This window comes from Chelonia mydas, chromosome 28 (assembly GCF_015237465.2).
Source record: "Chelonia mydas isolate rCheMyd1 chromosome 28, rCheMyd1.pri.v2, whole genome shotgun sequence".
In the NCBI taxonomy this organism is placed as follows: domain Eukaryota; kingdom Metazoa; phylum Chordata; order Testudines; family Cheloniidae; genus Chelonia; species Chelonia mydas.
This window is the reverse complement of record NC_051268.2, coordinates 783,727-803,900: the sequence shown is the minus strand read 5'-3', so window position 1 is coordinate 803,900 and position 20,174 is coordinate 783,727. Positions and strand designations below refer to the sequence as shown.

The 20,174-nt window shown below is 66.3% G+C and overlaps 3 protein-coding genes across 12 annotated transcripts; 1 reads left to right on the top strand and 2 right to left on the bottom strand.

Moving 5' to 3' along the window:
* Positions 1-861: 861 nt before the first annotated feature.
* GLTPD2 (glycolipid transfer protein domain containing 2) lies at positions 862-3,713 on the bottom strand. Of its 4 annotated transcripts, none has more exons than XR_006287708.1 (4): positions 3,453-3,713; positions 2,198-2,394; positions 1,080-1,859; positions 862-995 (listed from the first exon to the last, which is right to left on the bottom strand). XR_006287708.1 is itself a non-coding variant. In XM_037887572.2 (4 exons), the coding sequence occupies exons 1-4, from the start codon at positions 3,532-3,534 to the stop codon at positions 1,334-1,336; spliced, it is 897 nt and encodes a 298-aa protein (XP_037743500.1). In that variant the 5' UTR covers positions 3,535-3,609; the 3' UTR covers positions 862-1,333. The 4 variants fall into 4 exon arrangements, 3 of the variants coding, with proteins under 3 accessions (XP_037743500.1, XP_037743498.1, XP_043393063.1); XM_037887572.2 differs by adding an exon at positions 2,609-2,700 and having other exon boundaries at positions 862-1,859; positions 3,453-3,609; XM_037887570.2 differs by adding an exon at positions 2,609-2,703 and having other exon boundaries at positions 862-1,859; positions 3,453-3,607.
* A 977-nt stretch (positions 3,714-4,690) lies between these two features.
* Positions 4,691-19,457, bottom strand: LOC119564632 (Ig heavy chain Mem5). Of its 7 annotated transcripts, XM_043537124.1 has the most exons (8): positions 19,367-19,457; positions 17,512-17,761; positions 9,024-9,061; positions 8,816-8,892; positions 6,566-6,925; positions 5,353-5,664; positions 5,183-5,269; positions 4,692-5,100 (listed from the first exon to the last, which is right to left on the bottom strand). In XM_043537124.1, exons 4-8 carry the CDS (start codon positions 8,838-8,840, stop codon positions 4,880-4,882), a joined length of 1,005 nt encoding a protein of 334 aa, XP_043393059.1. In that variant the 5' UTR covers positions 8,841-8,892; positions 9,024-9,061; positions 17,512-17,761; positions 19,367-19,457; the 3' UTR covers positions 4,692-4,879. The 7 variants fall into 7 exon arrangements, with proteins under 7 accessions (XP_037743521.1, XP_043393059.1, XP_043393060.1 ...); XM_043537125.1 differs by lacking the exons at positions 17,512-17,761; positions 19,367-19,457 and adding an exon at positions 11,591-11,616; XM_037887595.2 differs by lacking the exons at positions 9,024-9,061; positions 17,512-17,761; positions 19,367-19,457 and adding an exon at positions 11,591-11,646 and having other exon boundaries at positions 8,816-8,895.
* LOC119564633 (vitelline membrane outer layer protein 1-like) lies at positions 12,120-14,478 on the top strand. The gene is made up of 3 exons (XM_037887596.2): positions 12,120-12,692; positions 12,899-13,002; positions 14,120-14,478. The coding sequence occupies exons 1-3, from the start codon at positions 12,501-12,503 to the stop codon at positions 14,421-14,423; spliced, it is 600 nt and encodes a 199-aa protein (XP_037743524.1). The 5' UTR covers positions 12,120-12,500; the 3' UTR covers positions 14,424-14,478.
* Positions 19,458-20,174: the final 717 nt, after the last annotated feature.

The window sequence follows — 20,174 nt, the reverse complement described above, 5'->3', positions numbered from 1 at the left end:
TGACATCACACCTCACATATGATGTCACAGTGATGTCACCAGTGAGCCTGGCATCACCGTGATGTCACCGCTTGGGGCTGTGATGTCAGCAGGGCCAAGTATGACATCATCACGTGATGAGTGATGTCACCGCCCCCCTCCCTAGCGTCTGGGGAGTCCCAGCCGAGCCGCCCCCAGCCCTGCCCCGTGCCCCCACCCCCGCCCTGCGTCCCCCCCCAGCCCTGCCCCACGGCCCCACCCCCGCCCTGCGTCCCCCCCCAGCCCTGCCCCCCACCCTGTGTCTCCCCCAGCCCTGCCCCGTGCCCCCACCCCCGCCCTGCGTCCCCCCCCAGCCCTGCCCCACGGCCCCACCCCCGCCCTGCGTCTCCCCAGCCCTGCCCCCCACCCTGTGTCTCCCCCAGCCCTGCCCCGTGCCCCCACCCCCGCCCTGCATCCCCCCCCAGCCCTGCCCCACGGCCCCACCCCCGCCCTGCGTCCCCCCAGCCCTGCCCCCCACCCTGTGTCTCCCCCATCCCTGCCCCATGGCCCCACCCCGCCCTGTATCCCCCCCACCCTTTGCCCTATGGCCCTGCCCCACCCAGCCCTGCGACCTCCCTGCCCTGCCCACGCTGCGCCCCACGCCCGGCGGGGGAGCTGCCCGCGGGGGCTGCTCAGTTCACGCAGGGCAGGAGGCAGCCGGGGAGCGCGGCCCCGCAGGGGTCACACGGCCCCACTGAGACCCCCCCCGCGTCGTGCCTGGGGCTGCCCTGCATTTCCATGGGGTGGGGGGACCCCTACACGATCCTCCCCCCGAGGAGGCCCAGAGACCGGCCTGGCCGGGCGGCGAAAAGCGTCTCGCGACAAAAGACTCCGGCCACCACGTCGAGCTCGGGGCGTCTCTTTACTTGGCCCCGTTTCCGGGGCCGCTGGTTCACAACCGCGCCCAGCGCCCTGCCCGGGGGAGCCCAGCCGGCGCCCCCCAGAGGGGTCAGGTCCCTGCCCCGTTCCCCGCCCCCCTGAGCCAGCCAGTCCCTGCCCTGGGGCTGGGGGGGAGCCAGCGCCCCCCAGAGGGGTCAGGCCCCTGCCCCATTCCTTGCCACCCCCGAGCCAGCCAGTCCCTGCCCTGGGGCCAGGGGGGAGCCGGTGCCCCCCAGAGGGGTCAGGCCCCTGCCCCGTTCCCCGCCCCCCTGAGCCAGCCAGTCCCTGCCCTGGAGCCGGGGGGGAGCTGGCGCCCCCCAGAGGGGTCAGGCCCCTGCCCCGTTCCCCGTCCCCCTGAGCCAGCCAGTCCCCGCCCTGGGGCCGGGCGGTGCCGGTGCCCCCCACCCTGTCCTCTCCAGCGCCCCCCGGCGGCCGCTCAGGGCAGCTCCAAGAGGCCGCGGGCGGCGTAGAGCCGCTGGGTGACGTTATAGACCCCGGCGATGACGCCGACCGCGTCCAGGAGCACGGCCCGGGCCTCCCGCTCCCCCTCGGCGCAGACGAGCCCGTACAGCTCCTGGCGCGAGGGCAGGGCCAGGAAGGCCAGCCCGGCCGCCTGGCGCACCCACCAGCTGTGGTGCGGGGCCAGGGCCGCCTGGTAGGCCTCGGCGCAGAGCTGGGAGGGGTCTTCCTCCGGCCCGCTGTGACTCAACTTCCCCAGGAACAGCTCCAGCCACTTGAGGGCCCGGTGGAGGCGGAGCAGGGTCCGGCAGCCCGAGGGGGGCCGGCCCGGGGGCAGCGCCCGGAGCCCCACCAGGCCGCGCCGCAGCTCGAAGGCCACCATGGCCTGCAGGGTGCGGTAGTGAGGGGCGTGCGGCCCCGCCCGGTGCCCCTGCAGGATCTCCATCTTCGTCTGCGTCTCCCGGGCCAGGAGGCCGAAGGCGGCCCCCAGAGTGTCTATCAGTCTGCGGGGGAGAGAGAGAGGGGACAGCTGAGCCTGGCCCAGCGTGGAGACGCGGCCACCCCTGGGGCGGGGCGGCCGGTGACTCGGGAACCCCTCGCCCGGCGCTGAGACGCGGCCACCTCTGGGGCGGGGCGGCCGGTGACGCATGGACCCCTCGCCCGGCACTGAGACGCGGCCACCTCTGGGGCGGGGCGGCCGGTGACGCATGGACCCCTCGCCCGGCACTGAGATGTGGCCACCTCTGGGGCGGGGCGGCGGGTGACACGGGGACCCCTCGCCCGGCGCTGAGACGCGGCCACCTCTGGGGCGGGGCGGCCGGTTGTACGGGGATGGACTCACTTGATCAGTTCTTTCCAGCCAGCCAGATACTCTCCCAGCAGGATTTCTCCGTCCGGAGTCACGCAGGCCCTGAAGGCCGCCAGGAGGCGGCTGATCTGGAAGGCCTGGCCTGGGCAGCGGGGGGCCCGGGCCGGAGTGGGGGTCCCATGCCTGGGGAGGGGCAGCCGGGAGCCGCTCGTCCGGGCGAGAAGGGGCGGCTGCAGAGGGGACACAAAGCGGACAGGTTCTCTGTGGGGCAGGTGCCGGGGGGGGCCGAGCGGGAGGGGGGTCGGGATCAGGAAGTGGGGGCAGGTGGAGTGGGGAGGATTTGGGGTAGGATCAGGGGAGGAGCCGAATTTGGGACGGGGGCAGGAGTCAGGGCTGGGAGGGGGGCAGGGTTTGCGGGGGAGGAGGACAAGGGGGGGGTCTCACCTTCCCGTCCTCTTCGGAGGGGGGCGTCTCCCCTCTGCCCCCGAGCCAGCCACAGGGCCGCCCGCCCCGAACGCAGGCCGAGAGGTGCACCTCTGCTATTCCGGGGGGGGGAGGACAGAGCTCAGAGACGCGGACAGACGGACAGCGCCCCCCCCGCCCGTTCCCAGTGGTCTCCCCAGTTTGCACCGGGGGGGGCGCACACGCTAATGACCCGCATGACACACACACAGGGAGGTACTTGCACCGTCCCTGCAGGCCTCCGGCTTTGCACACGCGAACCACGCACAAGCCTGCGGCCGGGGTGCTCGGCATGGGGGCAGGCTACACGCAGGCCACACGCTAAGAACACGCCTGGTACATCTGACAGCCCGCGCCGCCCCGAGCGCAGCCCCCCCCGCCCCGCCGTCCCATGGACTGACACAATCCGCCCCCCACCATGCTCCTACAGAGCCCGGGGGACCAGGGGGGAGCCCGTGGCTGGGGGGCCTGGGGAGGGGGGGTTGACGGGGAGAGCAGGTCTGTGGGGCCGTCCTGCTCCCTCCCGGAGCCAGAGGCCGGCGTGGGTGCTAGGCGGGGGGTGGGGGGAGAGAGTAGCTGAGGGGGGGTGTCACCCAGTGGGGGGCCTGAGGGAACTGGAGCAAGTGGGGGGGGTCACACAGGGCCGGAGGTCAGCGGGGTGAGGGAGGGGGCAGTGTGGGGGGGGTCTATGGGGCACGTGGGGGGCGGGGCTGGGGCAGTGCGTGTCCGCTGGGGTGAGGCGGTCACTTCTGGAGCTGGCGGCTGGTGGGGGGCAGGGGTGGGGTGCAGTGGGGGTGGGGGGCAGCGGGGTGGGGGGGTCACTCACGGAGCCGGAGGCTGGAGAGGAAGAGGAGGCCAAGCAAGGCCGCAGTGGGGAGCAGGAACCACGGCAGCCGCTGGGGGCCCATCCCCGCACACCCCGGCCCCACGGCGCCCGGCCCCACGGCCCTGAGCCCTGCCCCAGCCCGGCCCAGCTGCTCACCAAAGATAAGGGCCTGTTATCTGGGGCGGGGCTCCCATCCCCCTCCCCAGGAGAGCCCCCCCATCCCCCTCCCGAGGGGAAATGCCCCATGTCCCTGTTCCCTGGCCAAAGCGGCACTGGGCGGGGGGGTGTCACGGGCTCCCCTCAGCCCCATGGATCAAACCCAGGGTGGCTGGAGGCCAGATGGGGGGGGTGGGGAGCTGGTCCGGTTAAAAATTAACAGCTGAAGGGACTTTGCCCCACGGAGAGGAATGGGGGGAATCTGGGGGGAGAAGAAGCCTGGAGTATGGGGGCTCCCAGCCCCCACTCCCCTCCCAGCGCCGGGGAGAGAACCCAGGAGTCCTGGCTCCCAGCTCCCCCTGCACTAACCCACCAGCCCCCCGCTCCCCTCCCAGAGCCGGGGAGAGAACCCAGGAGTCCTGGCTCCCAGCCCCCCTGCTCTCACCCACCAGCCCCCCTCCCCTCCCAGAGCCAGAAAGAGAACCCAGGAGTCCTGGCTCCCAGCCCCCCTGCTCTCACCCACCAGCCCCCACTCCCCTCCCAGAGCCGGGGAGAGAACCCAGGAGTCCCAGCTCCCAGCCCCCCTGCTCTAACCCACCAGCCTCCACTCCCCTCTCAGAGCCGGGGAGAGAACCCAGGAGTCCTGGCTCCCAGCCCCCCCTGCTCTCACCCACCAGCCCCCACCCCCGTCCCAGAGCCGGGGAGAGAACCCAGGAGTCCTGGCTCCCAGCCCCCCCGATCTAACCCACCAGCCCCCCTCCCCTCCCAGAGCCAGGGGGAGAGAACCCAGGAGTCCTGGCTCCCAGCCCCCCTGCACTAACCCACCAGCCCCCACTCCCCTCGCAGAGCCGGGGAGAGAACCCAGGAGTCCTGGCTCCCAGCCCCCCCCGCTCTAACCCACCAGCCCCCCTCCCCTCCCAGAGCCAGGGGGAGAACCCAGGAGTCCCCAGTTGCACAGACTCAGCCGGGGGGGGGGGCATCTGGGGGGCAGCGGGGGGGCGGGGGGTGCTGAGGTTCCCCATTGCACAGACTCAGTCCCACAGGGGTTGGTTAAGGTTTTATTCAGCAATACCCAAGCTCGGTGCGGGCGGGGGGCGGGGGGGGTGTCAGAGACCGGGGGGGGCCGGGGGAGGGTTAGCAGGGGCTGAGTGGGGTCAGCTCTCCAGCCGGTATGGGACAGCCAGGGTGCGGGCTGGGGGGGGCCGGTGCAGGGGCGTTCCCGGTCCCCAGGCGGGGGGCATGGGGGGGACCAGTGGGGGGGCCGGGGAGTCTCATTTGAAGCGGCGCTCCTGGCCGGCTCTCCTCCGGGGCGCTCTCTGCCAGGCTCCTGGAGGGGGTGGGGGTGGCCCCGGACGCCTGGGTTCCTGCTGCCCCCGCAGCCCCCGCAGCCCCACGAGGAGGGAGACCCCCAGGCCGTAGAGGCAGCTGGCGGCCAGCGACCCCAGGTAGCACCACCAGGCCGTCACCAGGATCCGGCCCAGGCTCGGGGCCCCTGCGGAGGAGAGGGGACAGTTAGGGGGGGCTGTGGCTGTGACCCCAAAGCGGGCCTTGGGGGAGGGTTGGGGGTCCCGTACCGGTGCTCTGGGGGGCGGCGCTCCCCGCGGTCCCATTGCCGAGAGGGTCGGGCGGCGAGACGGGGTCTCTGGGGGATACCAAGCAGCCTGTGGGTGTGGGGAGAGACGAATCGGGGGGTGAAATACCATGGGGGGAAGGGGAGAGTTTGGGGGTTCGGGGGGGGTCTCACCTTGCCGCCCGGCCCCCTTCAGCTTGGCGCTGCTCTGCTGGGCCCGGGTCTCGTGCTCCACCCGGCAGGTCACCTGGGCTCCGTCCAGCCAGGCCCGGGGCGGGAGGCTGAGCAGGCCGGCGGCACCTGCCCCATCCCGGCCCCCCGCCGGCGGGGAGGCCTCCCCGGGGCCCGGCTCTCGCCCGTCCACCTGCCAGCGCAGCCGGACCGACTCCGGGGAGAACCCCCAGGCCAGGCACAGGAAGGCCGGGCCGGCCGCCCGCGCCGGGCCCAGCAGTGCCACCTCCGGGGGGCGCTTCTTCCCGGGGTCCCCTGGAACCGGAGAGGGGAGAGGGTCAGGGCGGGGGGCGGCATCGGTGGGGCTCGGTTCTAGGTGGGTCCTGGGCTGCTCTAGGGACTTGGGGCTTGGTTGTGTGTGGGTTCGAGACTGGGTTCGCGGGGGGGTGTTCTGGGGTGGTCCCGGTGTCAGCCTTAGGCTGGATCGGACCCAGAATGGTTCGGCGTGTTCTCTAGATCGTTTCGGGGTGGGTTCTAGATCAGCCCCAGGTATTTCCCCCCGGCACGGCCCCCACGAACCACGTGCCAGCTCCAGAATATTTCCACGGCTCTGAGCTGGAAGGGCTCTGGGCACGTGCTAGGTCGAGTTGCGGCAGGTTCTAGATTGATTCGGGGTGGGTTCTCGATTGGTCGTGGGTGTTTCCACCCCGCACAGCCCCCACTGACCGCGTGCCAGCTCCAGAACATTTCCACGGCTCTGAGCTGGAAGGGCTCTGGACACGTGCTAGGTCGAGTCGCGGCGGGTTCTAGATTGATTCGGGGTGGGTTCTCGATTGGTCGTGGGTGTTTCCACCCCGCACAGCCCCCACTGACCGCGTGCCAGCTCCAGAACATTTCCACGGCTCTGAGCTGGAAGGGTTCTGGACACGTGCTAGGTCGAGTCGCGGCGGGTTCTAGATCGATTCGGGGCTGGTTCTCGATCGGCCATGGGTGTTTCCCCCCCGCACGGCCCCCACTGACCGCGTGCCAGCTCCAGAACGTTTCCGTGGCTCGCTCTAGATTGATTCGGGGGCGGGCTCTCGATTGGCTCGCCCGCTCTCGCTCTCTCTCTTCCGGCCGCAGCCCCGGCTGGCCCTGGGGGGCGCCGCTCCGGAACCCGCTCCGGAACGCCCCGCCGGGGTCCAGCCGTGCTCCGGGCCGGTTCCGGCTTGCTCACCTCCCAGGACCAGGCGGGTGCCCTCTCCGAAGAGGTACCGGTTGGCGAACCAGACGGCGCAGTAGTACGTGCCGGCGTCGGCGGGCTTCACGTTGCCGATGGTGAGGCTGAAGGTGTTGGTCGAGCGCTCCAGGTGGGCGATGAAGCGCTCGGAGACGCCGGCCCCGTAGACGGGCTTGTTCCCCCCGGCCCGGTGGCTCAGCAGGAAGACGGGGCCCTGCCCGGGGGGCTGGTGGTACCAGGACAGGACGTGGGTGGTGATGTCGCTCCCCGACATCCGGCAGCCGAGCCGCGGGATCTTCTCGTCCACCACGTGGGATGGGGACGGCTGGGTCAGCCGGAGCGGCTCCCCCAGGGCCCCTGCGGAGAGGGGTGAGAGGGGCCTTTGGGGGCATGGAGTGGGGGGCTCACACACAGACCCCGACACTGGCACGCATAGCCACTCACTAGTGGGTCAGAGCAGGGGTGGGGGCTGGGAGCCGGGACGCCTGGGTTCTCTCCCCGGCTCTGGGAGGGGAGCGGGGGCTGGTGGGTTAGATGGGGGAGGGGCTGGGATCCCGGACTCCTGGGTTCTCTCCCTGGCTCAGGGAGGGGAGCGGGGGCTGGTGGGTTTAGAGCATGGGGGCTGGGAGCCAGGACAGGGGGTAGGGGCCCGAGGAGCCGTTACACGGGGTGTGTGTTTGGGGCTGCAGGGCGAGCTCACTGCGCACCCACCTAACCCGCCCCCCGCCGCTTTGACCCCCCGCCCGCGAACCTACATCTGCCGAGCCAGCCCCAAACCCCACAAGAGTTCAGCCAACCGTGGGGGGGGGGCAGGCGGGGGCGACGTGGGCAGCCCCGGCGCCTCCACAGATAGAGAGAGAGAGGGGGGTAGAGATATCGACGGGGTTCTCCAGCGTCCATCCGTCCGTCCGCCTGTCCCTCCTGCCAGCCTTCCCTATGTCCCCCCATCCATCCGTCTGCCCATCTGTCCACCCAGCCCTATGTCCCCCCATCCATCCATCTGCCCGTCTGTCCATCCAGCCCTATGTCCCCCCATCCATCCGTCTGTCCATCCAGCCCTATGTCCCCCCATCCATCCATCTGCCCGTCTGTCCGTCCAGCCCTATGTCCCCCCATCCATCCGTCTGCCCGTCTGTCCACCCAGCCCTATGTCCCCCCATCCATCCGTCTGTCCATCCAGCCCTATGTCCCCCCATCCATCCGTCTGCCCGTCTGTCCACCCAGCCCTATGTCCCCCCATCCATCCGTCTGCCCGTCTGTCCATCCAGCCCTATGTCCCCCCATCCATCCGTCTGTCCATCCAGCCCTATGTCCCCCCATCCATCCATCTGCCCGTCTGTCCGTCCAGCCCTATGTCCCCCCATCCGTCTGTCCGACTGTCCCTCCTTCCATCCTTCCCTATGTCCCCCCATCCATCCGTCCGCCTGTCCCTCCATCCATCCAGCCCTATGTCCCCCCAACCATCCATCTGTCCGCCTGTCCATCCATCCATCCAGCCCTATGTCCCCCCAACCATCCATCTGTCCGCCTGTCCATCCATCCCTATGTCCCACCATCCATCCGTCCATCCGCCTGACCCTCCTTCCTTCCTTCCCTATGTCCCCGCATCCATCCGTCCATCCATCCATTCATCCAGCCCTTTGTCCCCGCATCCATCCATCCGTCTGTCCATCCATCCATCCAGCCCTATGTATCCCCATCCTCCCATCTGTCCATTCTTCTCTATGTACCCCCATCCATCCACCCACCCACCCACCCATCCATCCATCCATCTGCCTGTCCGTCCATCCATCCAAGCCAGCCCTATGTACCCCCAATCCGTCCGACCGCCCATCCATCCGTCCCCATGCACCCCCTCTATCCATCCATCCATCCCCATAATGCTCCCATCCATCTATGGCTCCTCATTTCCCTGCTGGGGGGGGCCCCTGACTCCATTTGTTCCATCCAGGTGCTATCCATCCCTGGGGCGTCCCCTCCCCAACTCCCGATTCCCCGCGGTTGGGGCTCCCCACCCCCCGGCCTGCGTGGCCCCCCTGCCCTGCAGCGGCCTCACCCCTGAAGCAGAGAACGAGGAGGAAAAGCCCCATCGGAAGCTCCATGGCACCTCGGTCCCCGGGCGATTCTGCCTCTGTGATGGTGCTATGGGGCGGGACCCATTTCCTGAGCCCCCCCCAGGGACGGGGTGGGGGTGGGGGTGACGTCAGAGGCGGCAGCGGGATGGACCCATCTCAGATGCAGACTCACCTCCTTCCGGGTGCTTCTGCCGCATCCGTCGCAGGCCTGGGTGGGGCCCCGGGAAGGGGAAACCGAGGCACAGCGAGCTGCTGGAATGGGCACAGGGTCAGCTGGGAACAGGACCCCGGCCTCCTGCGCCCCAGCCGGGGGGTGTCAGGACAAGGCCAGGCTGTTGACAGTCAGATCCCAGGCGGGTAGCGGGATGGTGCAGACGCACCCTCAGCCGGCTACACCCCGCCGTCCGCTCGGCTACAGCTGCATTGGGGTGAGAGGGTCGGCAAGGGTTGTCAGCGTGTAAAAGAGACAAAGCCCCTTCACGCACACTTGCAAACATGCACACTCATGCAAGCAGATTTACAGGTGCGAGCAGATCTGCAAACACACTTGTGCAAACAGACTCATGCATGTGCAAACACATGCACACTCGTGCAAGCAGATTCACACGTGCGAGCAGATCTACACACATGCAAACACACTTGTGCAAACAGATTCACCCACACAGAGCCACGTACGCTCAGACTCCCCCTCCCCCTCCTCCCCTCAAACTGCCTGGCACCCGTCGCGCTTGAAGCTGAGACCCAGGTGTGATCAGAGGGGCCCAATTCCCCACCTCCCCCCCAGCCTGGGAGTGTGTAGCCCCCCCCCACTGGGGCCACAGCTCCCGCCACTGTCTGGGTCCGGCTGGGGGAGGAGGGGAGACCAGGTGGCTGGGGCCGTGGGGCAGATCCGGAGGGGGCCGTGGGGCCGATCTGGGGCAGGGGAGGAGACCGGGTGGCTGGGGCCGTGGGGCCGATCTGGAGGGGGCCGGGGGGCCGATCCAGAGGGGACGGTGGGGCCGATCCGGGGAAGGGGAGGAGACTGGGTGGCTGGGGCTGTGGGGCCGATCCGGAGGGACTGTGGGGCCGATCTGGGGCAGGGGAGGAGACTGGATGGCTGGGGCTGTGGGGCCGATCCGGAGGGACTGTGGGGCCAATCTGGGGCAGGGGAGGAGACCGGGTGGCTGGGGCCGTGGGGCCGATCTGGAGGGGGCCGTGGGGCCGATCCGGGGAAGGGGAGGAGACCGGGTGGCTGGGGCTGTGGGGCCGATCCGGAGGGGACCTTGGGGCTGATCCGGGGAAGGGGAGGAGACCGGGTGGCAGGGGCCGTGGGGCCGATCCGGAGGGAGCCGTGGGGCTGATCTGGGGCAGGGGAGGAGACCGGGTGGCGGGGGCCATAGGGCCGATCCGGAGGGGACCTTGGGGCCGATCCGGGGAAGGGGAGGAGACCGGGTGGCGGGGGCCGTGGGGCCGATCCGGAGGGAGCCGTGGGGCTGATCTGGGGCAGGGGAGGAGACCGGGTGGCGGGGGGCCATAGGGCCGATCCGGAGGGGACCTTGGGGCCGATCCGGGGAAGGGGAGGAGACCGGGTGGCGGGGGCTGTGGGGCCGATCCGGAGGGGACCTTGGGGCTGATCTGGGGCAGGGGAGGAGACCGGTGGCTGGGGCTGTGGGGCTGATCCAGAGGGGGCCGTGGGGCCGATCTGGAGGGGGGCTGTGGGGCCGATCCGGGGAAGGGGAGGAGACCAGGTGGCAGGGGCCGTGGGGCCGATCCGGAGGGAGCCGTGGGTCTGATCTGGGGCAGGGGAGGAGACCGGGTGGCGGGGGCCATAGGGCCGATCCGGAGGGGACCTTGGGGCCGATCCGGGGAAGGGGAGGAGACCGGGTGGCAGGGGCTGTGGGGCCGATCTGGAGGGGGGCTGTGGGGCCGATCCGGGGAAGGGGAGGAGACCAGGTGGCTGGGGCCGTAGGGCCGATCCGGAGGGGACCTTGGGGCCGATCCGGGGAAGGGGAGGAGACCGGGTGGCAGGGGCCGTGGGGCCAATCCGGAGGGAGCCGTGGGGCTGATCTGGGGCAGGGGAGGAGACCGGGTGGCGGGCGCCATAGGGCCGATCCGGAGGGGACCTTGGGGCCGATCCGGGGAAGGGGAGGAGACCGGGTGGCTGGGGCTGTGGGGCCGATCAGGAGGGGACCTTGGGGCCGATCTGGGGAAGGGGAGGAGACCGGGTGGCAGGGGCCGTGGGGCCGATCTGGAGGGAGCCGTGGGGCCGATCCGGGGAAGGGGAGGAGACTGGGTGGCTGGGGCCGTGGGGCCAATCCGGAGGGGACCTTGGGGCCGATCCGGGGAAGGGGAGGAGACCGGGTGGCGGGGGCCGTGGGGCCGATCCGGAGGGGACCTTGGGGCCGATCCGGGGAAGGGAAGGAGACCGGGTGGCAGGGGCCGTGGGGCCGATCTGGGGCAGGGGAGGAGACCGGGTGGCTGGGGCCGTAGGGCCGATCCGGAGGGGACCTTGGGGCCGATCCGGGGAAGGGGAGGAGACCGGGTGGCGGGGGCCGTGGGGCCGATCCGGAGGGCAGCAGAGCGAAGCATCCAGGCACAGCCCCCAGACAGACTCGGGCCCCGAATATCCCCCCCTTCACCCCCACGCCCGGCAGCTCTGGAGGCTGCTCCGGCAGCTCAGCCCAGCACCCCTCGGGGGTCCCCACCCCACGGCTGGCTGGAGAAGGGCCGGGGCCGAGGCCAGCCCGAACGGCCAGCTCCTCGCCCGCGCCGCGCCCGCTGGCATGTGACGGGGGCGCCTCGCGGGGCCCTGGGGTGCCCCGGCCGGAGCGGGGAAGGTCCAGCTCCCGGGGCACCATTTGCACCAGTGAGATGGGGGGACGAGCCCGGAGCCCCGTTGGCATCACGCCAGCTTTCCCGGCCCCGGGGGGGGGGAGCTGCCGGTCTGTGGGGGGGCCCCACTTGCCACCTGGCTGCATCTCGGTGGTTTCCTCCTGGCTGGGGCTTTGCACCCTGCTCGGCGGGGACGGGGGGGCTGGCTGGGGAAGGCGGGGGGGCGGGGGGGGAAGTGGTTGGTGGCTTTATCGCGAGCACCTAGTTATCAGGAAACGAGCAAGGCTGAATCAACAGCGATAAGGAGGCCGAAATGTCTCTCTCTCTCTCGCCCCCCCGCCCGTCTCTGTTGCTGTGGGGCACCCTGCGGGCGCCGCTTCCCCCCCCATAGCTCCCCCCCTGCCCCCCAACCCCTTGGCTCAACACCAAGTCCCCCCCCCCCCGGCCTTGCCGCTTCCACCCACTCCCTCTGTAAGTCACCCCCCCACACACACACACCGTGCACCCCGACTCCCCGCCCCCCTCGGCCCTTCGGCTCCCCCAAGGCAATTCCCCCCTCCCCCCTGCCCATGTACCTCCCACCCTAATTCACCTCGCCCCCCCCCACACCCCTCCCCACTCCCCCCTCCCACACCGCAGCCCCCCTCGGGCGGAGATCTCAGCTGTTCAGATCCGTTAGCCATGCGGGGTCCCCCCCCCCCGGCCTCTCAACCTGCAAGCTCCCCACAAACTCCCCCCCCCACGCCCCCCAGGACGGTAACAGCAGCTGCTATCAGACCCCCTCCCCCGCCCAGAGCTACGGGCTTGCCGAGACCCACTGAGGCAGGGGGCTGCGGGTCGGGAGCGAGGGGCACCCCCCTGCAGCGGGGACAGCGGGTCCACAGTGCAAGGGGGGGCGGGAGGGGGACAGGGCGGCCTGGGTCACGGTGACCCCGCCCCGGGGAGATAAGGCCCCTGTGTGCCTTGGCCTTGGCCCAGGGACCAGCCGGGATACAAACGCCCCCCGGGCGCCCAGCCCGCAGACCCCGAGTCCGGCCACGGCCGCCATGCAGCTGCCGCTCGGCGCCCTGCTCTGCCTGCTGCTGGCCCCGGGGCCCGTGCTGGGGGGCCAGGCCGAGGCGCCCGCCCCCCGGCCCTACAACCAGGTCATCATGGCGCCCAACGGGGCCCCGCGGGGGGCGTGGGGGCCCGTGGAGATGTGCCCCCCGGCCAGCTACGCCAACGGCTTCGCCTTGAAGGTAACAGCCCCCCCTCCTCACCTATACACCCCCCTTTTACATCCCCTGCCCCCCTCTGCCCCCAACAGCCCCCTTATCCCTCTGCCCCCCACCATCCCCCTTATTTCCCACCCCCATTTTCCTCCTCCCATCCCCCCTCTCAGTGCCCTCTCTCTGACCCTCGGGGCCCCCCCACCTCACCCCGTCTCTGCCCCCCCGCCCCCCAGGTGCACCCCTACCAGGGCGACGCGCCGGGGGAGGACGACACGGGGCTGAACGGGATCCGTCTACACTGCTCCGACGGCTCCACCGTCCAGTCCAGCGTGGGAGCGTGAGTACCGGACGCCTGGGTCCCTAACGGCAGCCCTGCACGGAGCCCCCCCCGCCGTACCCCACCAGCCATGGGCCCACCCCGCCTTGTGTCAGCCCCCAAGGGCTGGGCCCTTTCTGAGCCCCCCCACCCCCGAGGAATCCCCCATCTGGAGAGGGAGGGAGGAACAGATGGGGGTCTGGGGACGGACATGAGGGTGAAGGGGGGAGGAAGGGATGGACAGATGGGTGGATAGGGGAGGGACGTGTAGACAGATGGGTGGGTTGATAGGTGGATGGATGCAAGGATGAGGGGATGGGTGGGTGGGCAGACGGGTGGGTAGGTGGGTGGAGGGATGGACGGACGGATGGATGTATGGGTGGGTAGGTGGGCCAAGGGATGGAAGGACGGATGGGTGGGCAGACGGGTGGGTGGATAGATGGACGGATGGGTGGACAGGTGGGTAGATGGTTGAGTGGGTGGATGGGTGGATAGAGGGATGGACGGGTGGACAGGTGGGGGGATAGATGGATGGACGGACGGGTGGAGGGTTGGGGGGGTGGATGGAGAGACGGACGGTTGAGTGGGCGGGTGGGTGGATAGATGGGTGGAGGGACGGACGGGTGGACAGGTGGGTGGGTGGAGGGACGGGTGGACGGGTGGGCAGACGGGTGGGTGGATAGATGGACGGATGGGTGGACAGGTGGGTAGATGGTTGAGTGGGTGGATGGGTGGATAGAGGGATGGACGGGTGGACAGGTGGGTAGATGGGTGGACAGGTGGGGGGATAGATGGATGGACGGACAGGTGGAGGGGTGGGGGGTGGATGGAGAGATGGACGGTTGAGTGGGCGGGTGGGTGGATAGATGGGTGGAGGGACGAACGGGTGGACAGGTGGGTGGGTGGAGGGAAGGGTGGACGGGTGGGTAGATGGGTGGACAGGTGGGTGGATAGATGGATGGACGGATGGGTGGACGGGTGGAGGGATGGATGGACAGACGGGTGGACAGGTGGGTGGATGGTTGAGTGGGTGGGTGAGTGGATAGATGGATGGAGGGACGGACGGACGGGTGGGTGGCTGGGTGGAGGGACGGGCAGACGGACGGATCTAACCCCTCCTCTCCCCCGCCCGGCTCAGCTGGGGCAGGTGGCTGGGCGCCCGGTACTGCCCCCGGGGCTACCTTCGGGCCTTCTCGCTGGGGGTGCAGCCGCAGCCGGACGCCGGGGACGACGTGGCCGCCACCGGCCTGCGCGTGGCCTGCTCCGACGGGGAGCTGCTGGCCGGGGACGCCGGGGACGCCGGGGGCCAGGAGGGGCCCTGGAGCCGCCCCTGCCTCTCCGGCTCCGTCTGCGGCCTCCAGACCCGGGTGGAGGAGCCCCGGGGCCAGCGGGGGGACAACACGGCCCTCAACGACGCCCGCTTCTTCTGCTGCCCCCCCTAGGGCCCCCCCCGGGGGCGCCCGCCCATTAAACCTGCCTCGCAGCCTCTTCCCAGCCGCCTCGTGTCTTTATTGGGGGCTGGGATTGTGGGGGGAGCCCGGCCTGGGGGGGGGTGGCTGGCCCAGTGCACCGTGGGGGAGTGGGGGTGGGTCCTGGGGGGATCCGGGGTTCAATGGGGGGTCCCCAGTCCTGTGCCCCCTGGTGGGGGGAGGATTCGGAGTGGGTAGAGGGGGAGCCAGGCGGGGGAACCCGTTCAGCCCCCCAGCCCCTCTGCTGTCAATGCCCCAGCATGGGGGGTGCCCCACATCAGGCTGCCTCTCAGCCTGTCCTTTGGGGGGGCACCGTAGCCCCCCCCCCAGCTGCTCCTGCTGGCGCCCTGGACCCAAACACAGCTCCCTGCATGGTGGGGGGAGGGGGGTGTCCCGCCAGCATCCGGCTGGGGTGCAACAGGGCAGCCTGCCTCAGTTTCCCAGAACGGCTCCCTTGTCTGACAGGACCCCTCCTTGTGGGGCAGGCATGGGGTGAGTCGGTTTATTACCAAGCCAGAGGGCAAAATAATCCGGCCTCCAGCCTCCCCTCCCGCGTGACATCTTGTCTCCCGGCGCCCCATGCACCCCACTCCTGGGCTGTTCGTCCACCCCCCCAGCCCCCCAGGTTCCTCCCCCCGCTTGGCCCCACCCCGCCCTGCCCGCGAGCCCCGCAGCTCCCCCCGCCCGGCTTCACGGGATCCCCTGCGGGCACCCTGGCTGGGCCGGGGTCTCTCCCGGGCCCACCTCCGCCCCGGCCTCAGGGTCGTACCTTTGAGCCCTGAAGTCTCCTGAGTTCCCGGCCCCGATTCACGGCGGCAGCTCGCTGGCCTTGCTCGGGACAAGTCAACCGCTCCAGCCCAGGTGCGTCTCCCAACAAGTTGCTAGCCCCAGCCCTCCGGGAGCTAGCCACCCTCTTCCCCAGCGTGAAACAGGATGAGGGACCCGGGCCGGGGGGGCGGGGGGGGGATTTCTTTCCCATGAACAGCTCAGCCGCTTGCCTGGCTACAAGGTCCACGTCTGGCTTCGACAAACCCCGGGAGTCCCCTCGCTCGGGACCCCCGGGGCCGCCACTCCCAGAGGGAATAATCCCCCCGTTCTCCAGCCCGGAGCGACTCCCCGGCAGCCTGAAACAGGGGGGGTTAGGGAGCGTCTGAACCCAGCCCAGGAAACTCTCCGGGCCCCCAGGGGTAGTAAAATGCTGTGTTGGTGTTTTGGGCCGTTGACAATAAAACCGAACAACGTGGCATGTCTGAAACGCGTCGGTGTAGACGGACACACCATAAGATGTACAAACTGTCCGGGTGTACGCACCCCCGGGCGCAGAAGTGCCGGGTCCTAACGGGGAGGGTTAGGCTCCCCGCTCCGAGCCTGTCGGGGGGAAATTGCCCCGGTGAATTTACCCGCGGTCGTAGAGGGTCGAGCCCAAAAGGTAGGGGGCTCAGCGTTCCCCCTCCTGCCCTGTCAGGCCGAGCTTTCAGTGGGTACAGACTTTTGTGCACAGACGAGGACGGGCACGGGAGACTTATAAAGGGAAAAGAGATTCAAAGATTTCCTCTGGGAGACCCAACTCTGAAGGGCAAATAGGGGTAGGGTGTCCCGATTTTATAGGGACATTCCCGATTCGGGGGGCTTTTTCTTATACAGGTACCTACCACCCCCCACCTCCTGTCCCGATTTTCAGACTTGCTGGCTGGTCACCCTGACTCGTGGTAGCACCTGGGTGGGAAATGTTTCAAGGGCAGCACGTCGAAGCCGAAACTGTGTCCACGAGGTCGCTCCTTTGAAACAGATCTTGCTCTGTTAAAGCAGACTCGGACGGACAGAGGAGTTTGGGCAGGGTAGGATTTCCTGTGAGCGATTTCCCGATTGTGAAAGAAATGGTTAAGGAAAGGGACCAGGAGGGGTGGGGGCTGGTGGAGGAGCCCACCCTCCCTGCTATGGGAAAGGACAGTTCGGCGAGGAAAGCAGGATCAGGCCCAGACAAGCAGGCAGGCAACAGATAAAATAATTGGAAAACAAGTTGGGAGCCCTGAGGGCCCAATAAAAAATGTAAGTCCAGGCCTGGGGAGTTCAGACACCGGGGAGGAAGCCTGGAGTCCTGAGCTGGCGGAGGACTCGCTCTGTGAAAACGTTAAAAAGGAAAAGTGTTATTAAAACACCATAATTCTTGGTTTCTTTGCAGCCGTTGTGATGGGAAAATGGGCCAAAGGAGTGTCGGTAAAGAAGCCAGGCACGGAGACAATCTGATTAAAAACAATTTAATCAAATTCGCCAAAAGAACAGAAGGGAACTTCGCTGCCCCCAGATGTATACAGATGTAATCTGTGTGAAAATTAAAGCCACGTAAGAGCCGTTACAAAACCAGAATATGTGTGTAAATATAGTGTGTAAACACGTGGCGTGTTTAGAACCGACAAACCAACACTCCCGGTTTGGAAAACTCATGTTCTGTAGGTTTAAGATGAATCGGTTTGGGTTGGTTTTTAAATAACACCACTAAAATCCATTTGAACCTTTCACTCCAAGTTGCAAAACCAAAAAACACTTTTTGCCGGGCGAGTGATGTTTGGCTTGGGTGTTTGGTGTTTAACCCTCAAGGTACGTTAATGCTTTATACCTCGTGGCTGCAGCAGGCCGTCAAAACCAGGAGAATGGGGAAAGATTCTGGAGTTGGGTTTTGGTAACAAAAGAGCAGATAAGAGCTGTAGTGAAAGACCGGGCCCCACGCTGAGCCTTAAGGGGGCTCTGTGTAATCAGACGGTCACTTGGATGAGGGTACATGGCAACTCGGTGAGTACAAAAGAACCAGTTACACCTTAGGTAAGACTCGCCATGGCTAATGTGATTAACCTATGGAAGGAAAGTGCCTTTTCCCCAGCACATGTACAGGGTGTATTGTGGAAGGGGTAAAAGAAATGCGAAAACATTACAAACCAGGTCTGCTGTGGGAAACTGAGGCACAAACTCAAACACTAATGGAAAGCGTTTGGGCACTAATTCAGGAACGGGGGTTCAAAGCAGCCGTGGACAAGGCGCAGCGGGTGCTACTCCGGTTACATACCTGGGCGTGGTGGTGGTGGGAGACAGGTGGATCAGGGGAAGGTACGGGCGCCTACCGATGCCCATTCCTGCTAGAAGGATTCCATTTTCTCCATGACTGGCTGATGGGGAGTGAAATATTCCTTAAATATTGGCTGCATCTTCTCCCAGCGTCTTCTCCCCTGCATCTTCTGAGCGCTCTAGTTATCCGGGCGCTGAAAGTTCCCAGAAGCATTTATAAATGTGCTGAAATCACTCACCCCTTGTGGAAACTGCTAAAGCAAAAGACAGAATGGGAGTGGGGAACAGACTTGGCCTTAACCCTGCTCAAACAGACGGCTCCGTTTTCCCCTGCGTTTCCCTGATGAACTACACGCTTTTGTTATTCGTTTGGGGGCTAAATAACACGGCCTTGGCTGCCGCACTGTTACAAAATATTAAAAAAGGGAACCGACACGAATGTCCAGAGGTCACTGCCTTGGCAGACGCACGCCCACCAAAAAAATTAGATCCCGTGGGCCAAGAAAAGCAGGTCTGGTTTAGTGAGGGGAGTGCATGGTAGTGAAAGGGAAAAGGTGTAAAATACCCGGCCCTTAACTTAGAAGAGGAAGTCATTCAGGGACGTCTAGATCATGGATCGTCTCGGGCTGTCGAGGGGTTTTAAGGCCATGTGAAAATCCCCCGCGGCCGGTGGATCTTTGTACTGACTGACGGTGTAAAAAGAAAATACAGTTTTGAATAGAGGATGGGTGTCGGAACGGGGAAAAGGCGGCGCATAAAGACAAACCTTGCCCAGTTCCGTACAAGGGAAGCGAGGGTCTGCGCTCACACGTCTAAACAACGTACCGGAGGGTAACCAAGAACCCGAAACAGCTCAAGGTGCGACGTGTAAAGGCGCACGGTACAGGAGCGGGTAGGGAGGCCGCCGGGAACAATCGGGCGGCTACACTAGCCCGAGAGCTTGACGTAGCCGTTGTAATAGGCAGTCCGAAAAGGGACGTCGTGCTGACGCATCTGAGCCAACAAATGGCCCTACAGAAGGCCCGAACCGAGTTCCGGGAAAAGCAGAGAGCCAGGAGTGACTTACTTTAGCCCGCCAGTTGGCGCATGAAGGAGCGGGAGGGATTTTAAGAAGGCTGAAGCAAGCAGCCGAATGGGAGAAGGATGTGAAAGCCCGGGTGCGAAACGGCATGCGGTGTGCTCAGGGCAAGGCTCGCCCTCCACACGGGCAACCCAGGAGGCGCCAAGGACAGCTCGGGCCGCGGCCCAGGGTTCAAATTGATTTTTCAAATCCCAGCATTTATTGGTAATAATTCATGCCTTTGCAGGGTGAGGCATTTCCCACTAGAAATAACAGCACCAGGGTAGTGGCCAAAAAGCTTTTTTACTGAGGTCGGGTGTAAATATGGCACCCCCGAGATAGTGGCTTCGAACAACGGGGGCGTCTTTATAAAAAAAACTTCTTCACCACAATAACACAAGGCTTAAAAATTAACCAAACGCTCCAGATGCCATACCGGCCTCAGGCCAGGGAGCGCGGGAGCCGCCCTGTTAAGGAAGCACGCCAGGAGGTAGTGAATCACACAGAGAGAAAAAAACCCGGCTAAATAAACAGCCTCTGATGTTGGCGGCCAGCCAGAGCAGTCGCAGGCTAAGACCAGAAATTCCACCCTTCCAGATTCTGTCTGGACACCCAGCGCCTCACGGCGGAGCCTCGCTACCCGGCGCGGGGTGAAAACGAAAGCGGTAACAGACCCGGCATAAGTCTTTGCCACGGCCGGAAGAGTTACAGGAAAATGAAACCACCCTCCCGTATCAGGGTAATCCGGCCGTCGGGAAGGGGATTCCCGTGGGAAACAGGGGACCAAGCCATGTACCTTAAAATGAAAGAAGGGGCCCCTCACTGGACTCCAAATGGGTTAGGCCCTTATTCCACCGGGGACCGCCTTAGCCCACTGGTAAACCACATTGAACACGCTGGAAAAGGGAAACGGGTCCCACGTGTCGCAAATTAAGCAGTTTACAGTGATAACGATGTTTGGATTCTTTGCAGAAAAGGACGTCCTGGCACCCAAGCACGAGGCGCTGCTTTGCCACCACAAATTTAATCCACAGAGAAAGAGACTCCGGTGTAAGGTCTGGCTCTACCTGCTTCTGGGAACTTTCAGCGCCCGGATAACTAGAGCGCTCAGAAGATGCAGGGGAGAAGATGCTGGGAGAAGATGCAGCCCTCCTCGTAAGCCAATATTTAAGGAATAATTCACTCCCTGCCAACCAGTCATGGATTCCTACCTGTGATCCTCGTGGAATATGCTATGATAAAAGCAGCAGCCAGCTCTGAAAACCCTTAAAAAATACCAATGTGTGCACCGGGGAAGGGGAAGTGGGACTTACAGTTCACCTTATAAACACCACAGGAATACCAAACCACTGGGAAATAGGGGTTAAAGTAGAGGGTCCCTATGGGGACGCCATCTGACGTTCCAGCTACCCACAGTCACTGTATCCGCAAAATAAACCTGTTTAGGCAGGAACAATCCTAACCGTTCTTGTAAAGTACTGTCCAATACCCCGTAGTAAATGGGAACCTAAATGTTCACCCTACTCCCTTCCGATTATAACGGCCTACATAAAAACACATCAACCCTCCAATGGCCGAGAAAAACGACGATGTAGCACACGCCA

What these genes read in the sequence shown, in the direction of transcription:
- GLTPD2 (XM_043537128.1), bottom strand. Translation starts at nt 3,698, where the DNA reads ATGGGGCATTTCCCCTCGGGAGGGGGATGGGGGGGCTCTCCTGGGGAG. An exon ending in CCTCTCCAGCCTCCGGCTCC is followed by an intron (nt 2,395 to 3,452) that starts GTGAGTGACCCC and finishes TCCCCTCTGCAG; the next exon opens with CCGCCCCTTCTCGCCCGGAC. An exon ending in GGCTGGAAAGAACTGATCAA is followed by an intron (nt 1,860 to 2,197) that starts GTGAGTCCATCC and finishes TCTCCCCCGCAG; the next exon opens with ACTGATAGACACTCTGGGGG.
- LOC119564632 (XM_037887593.2), bottom strand. Translation starts at nt 8,658, where the DNA reads ATGGGGCTTTTCCTCCTCGTTCTCTGCTTCAGGG. An exon ending in CCTCGTTCTCTGCTTCAGGG is followed by an intron (nt 6,926 to 8,624) that starts GTGAGGCCGCTG and finishes CCCTCTCCGCAG; the next exon opens with GGGCCCTGGGGGAGCCGCTC. An exon ending in GAAGGGGGCCGGGCGGCAAG is followed by an intron (nt 5,270 to 5,352) that starts GTGAGACCCCCC and finishes CCACACCCACAG; the next exon opens with GCTGCTTGGTATCCCCCAGA.
- LOC119564633 (XM_037887596.2), top strand. Translation starts at nt 12,501, where the DNA reads ATGCAGCTGCCGCTCGGCGCCCTGCTCTGCCTGCTGCTGGCCCCGGGG. An exon ending in CCAACGGCTTCGCCTTGAAG is followed by an intron (nt 12,693 to 12,898) that starts GTAACAGCCCCC and finishes CCCGCCCCCCAG; the next exon opens with GTGCACCCCTACCAGGGCGA. An exon ending in GTCCAGTCCAGCGTGGGAGC is followed by an intron (nt 13,003 to 14,119) that starts GTGAGTACCGGA and finishes CGCCCGGCTCAG; the next exon opens with CTGGGGCAGGTGGCTGGGCG.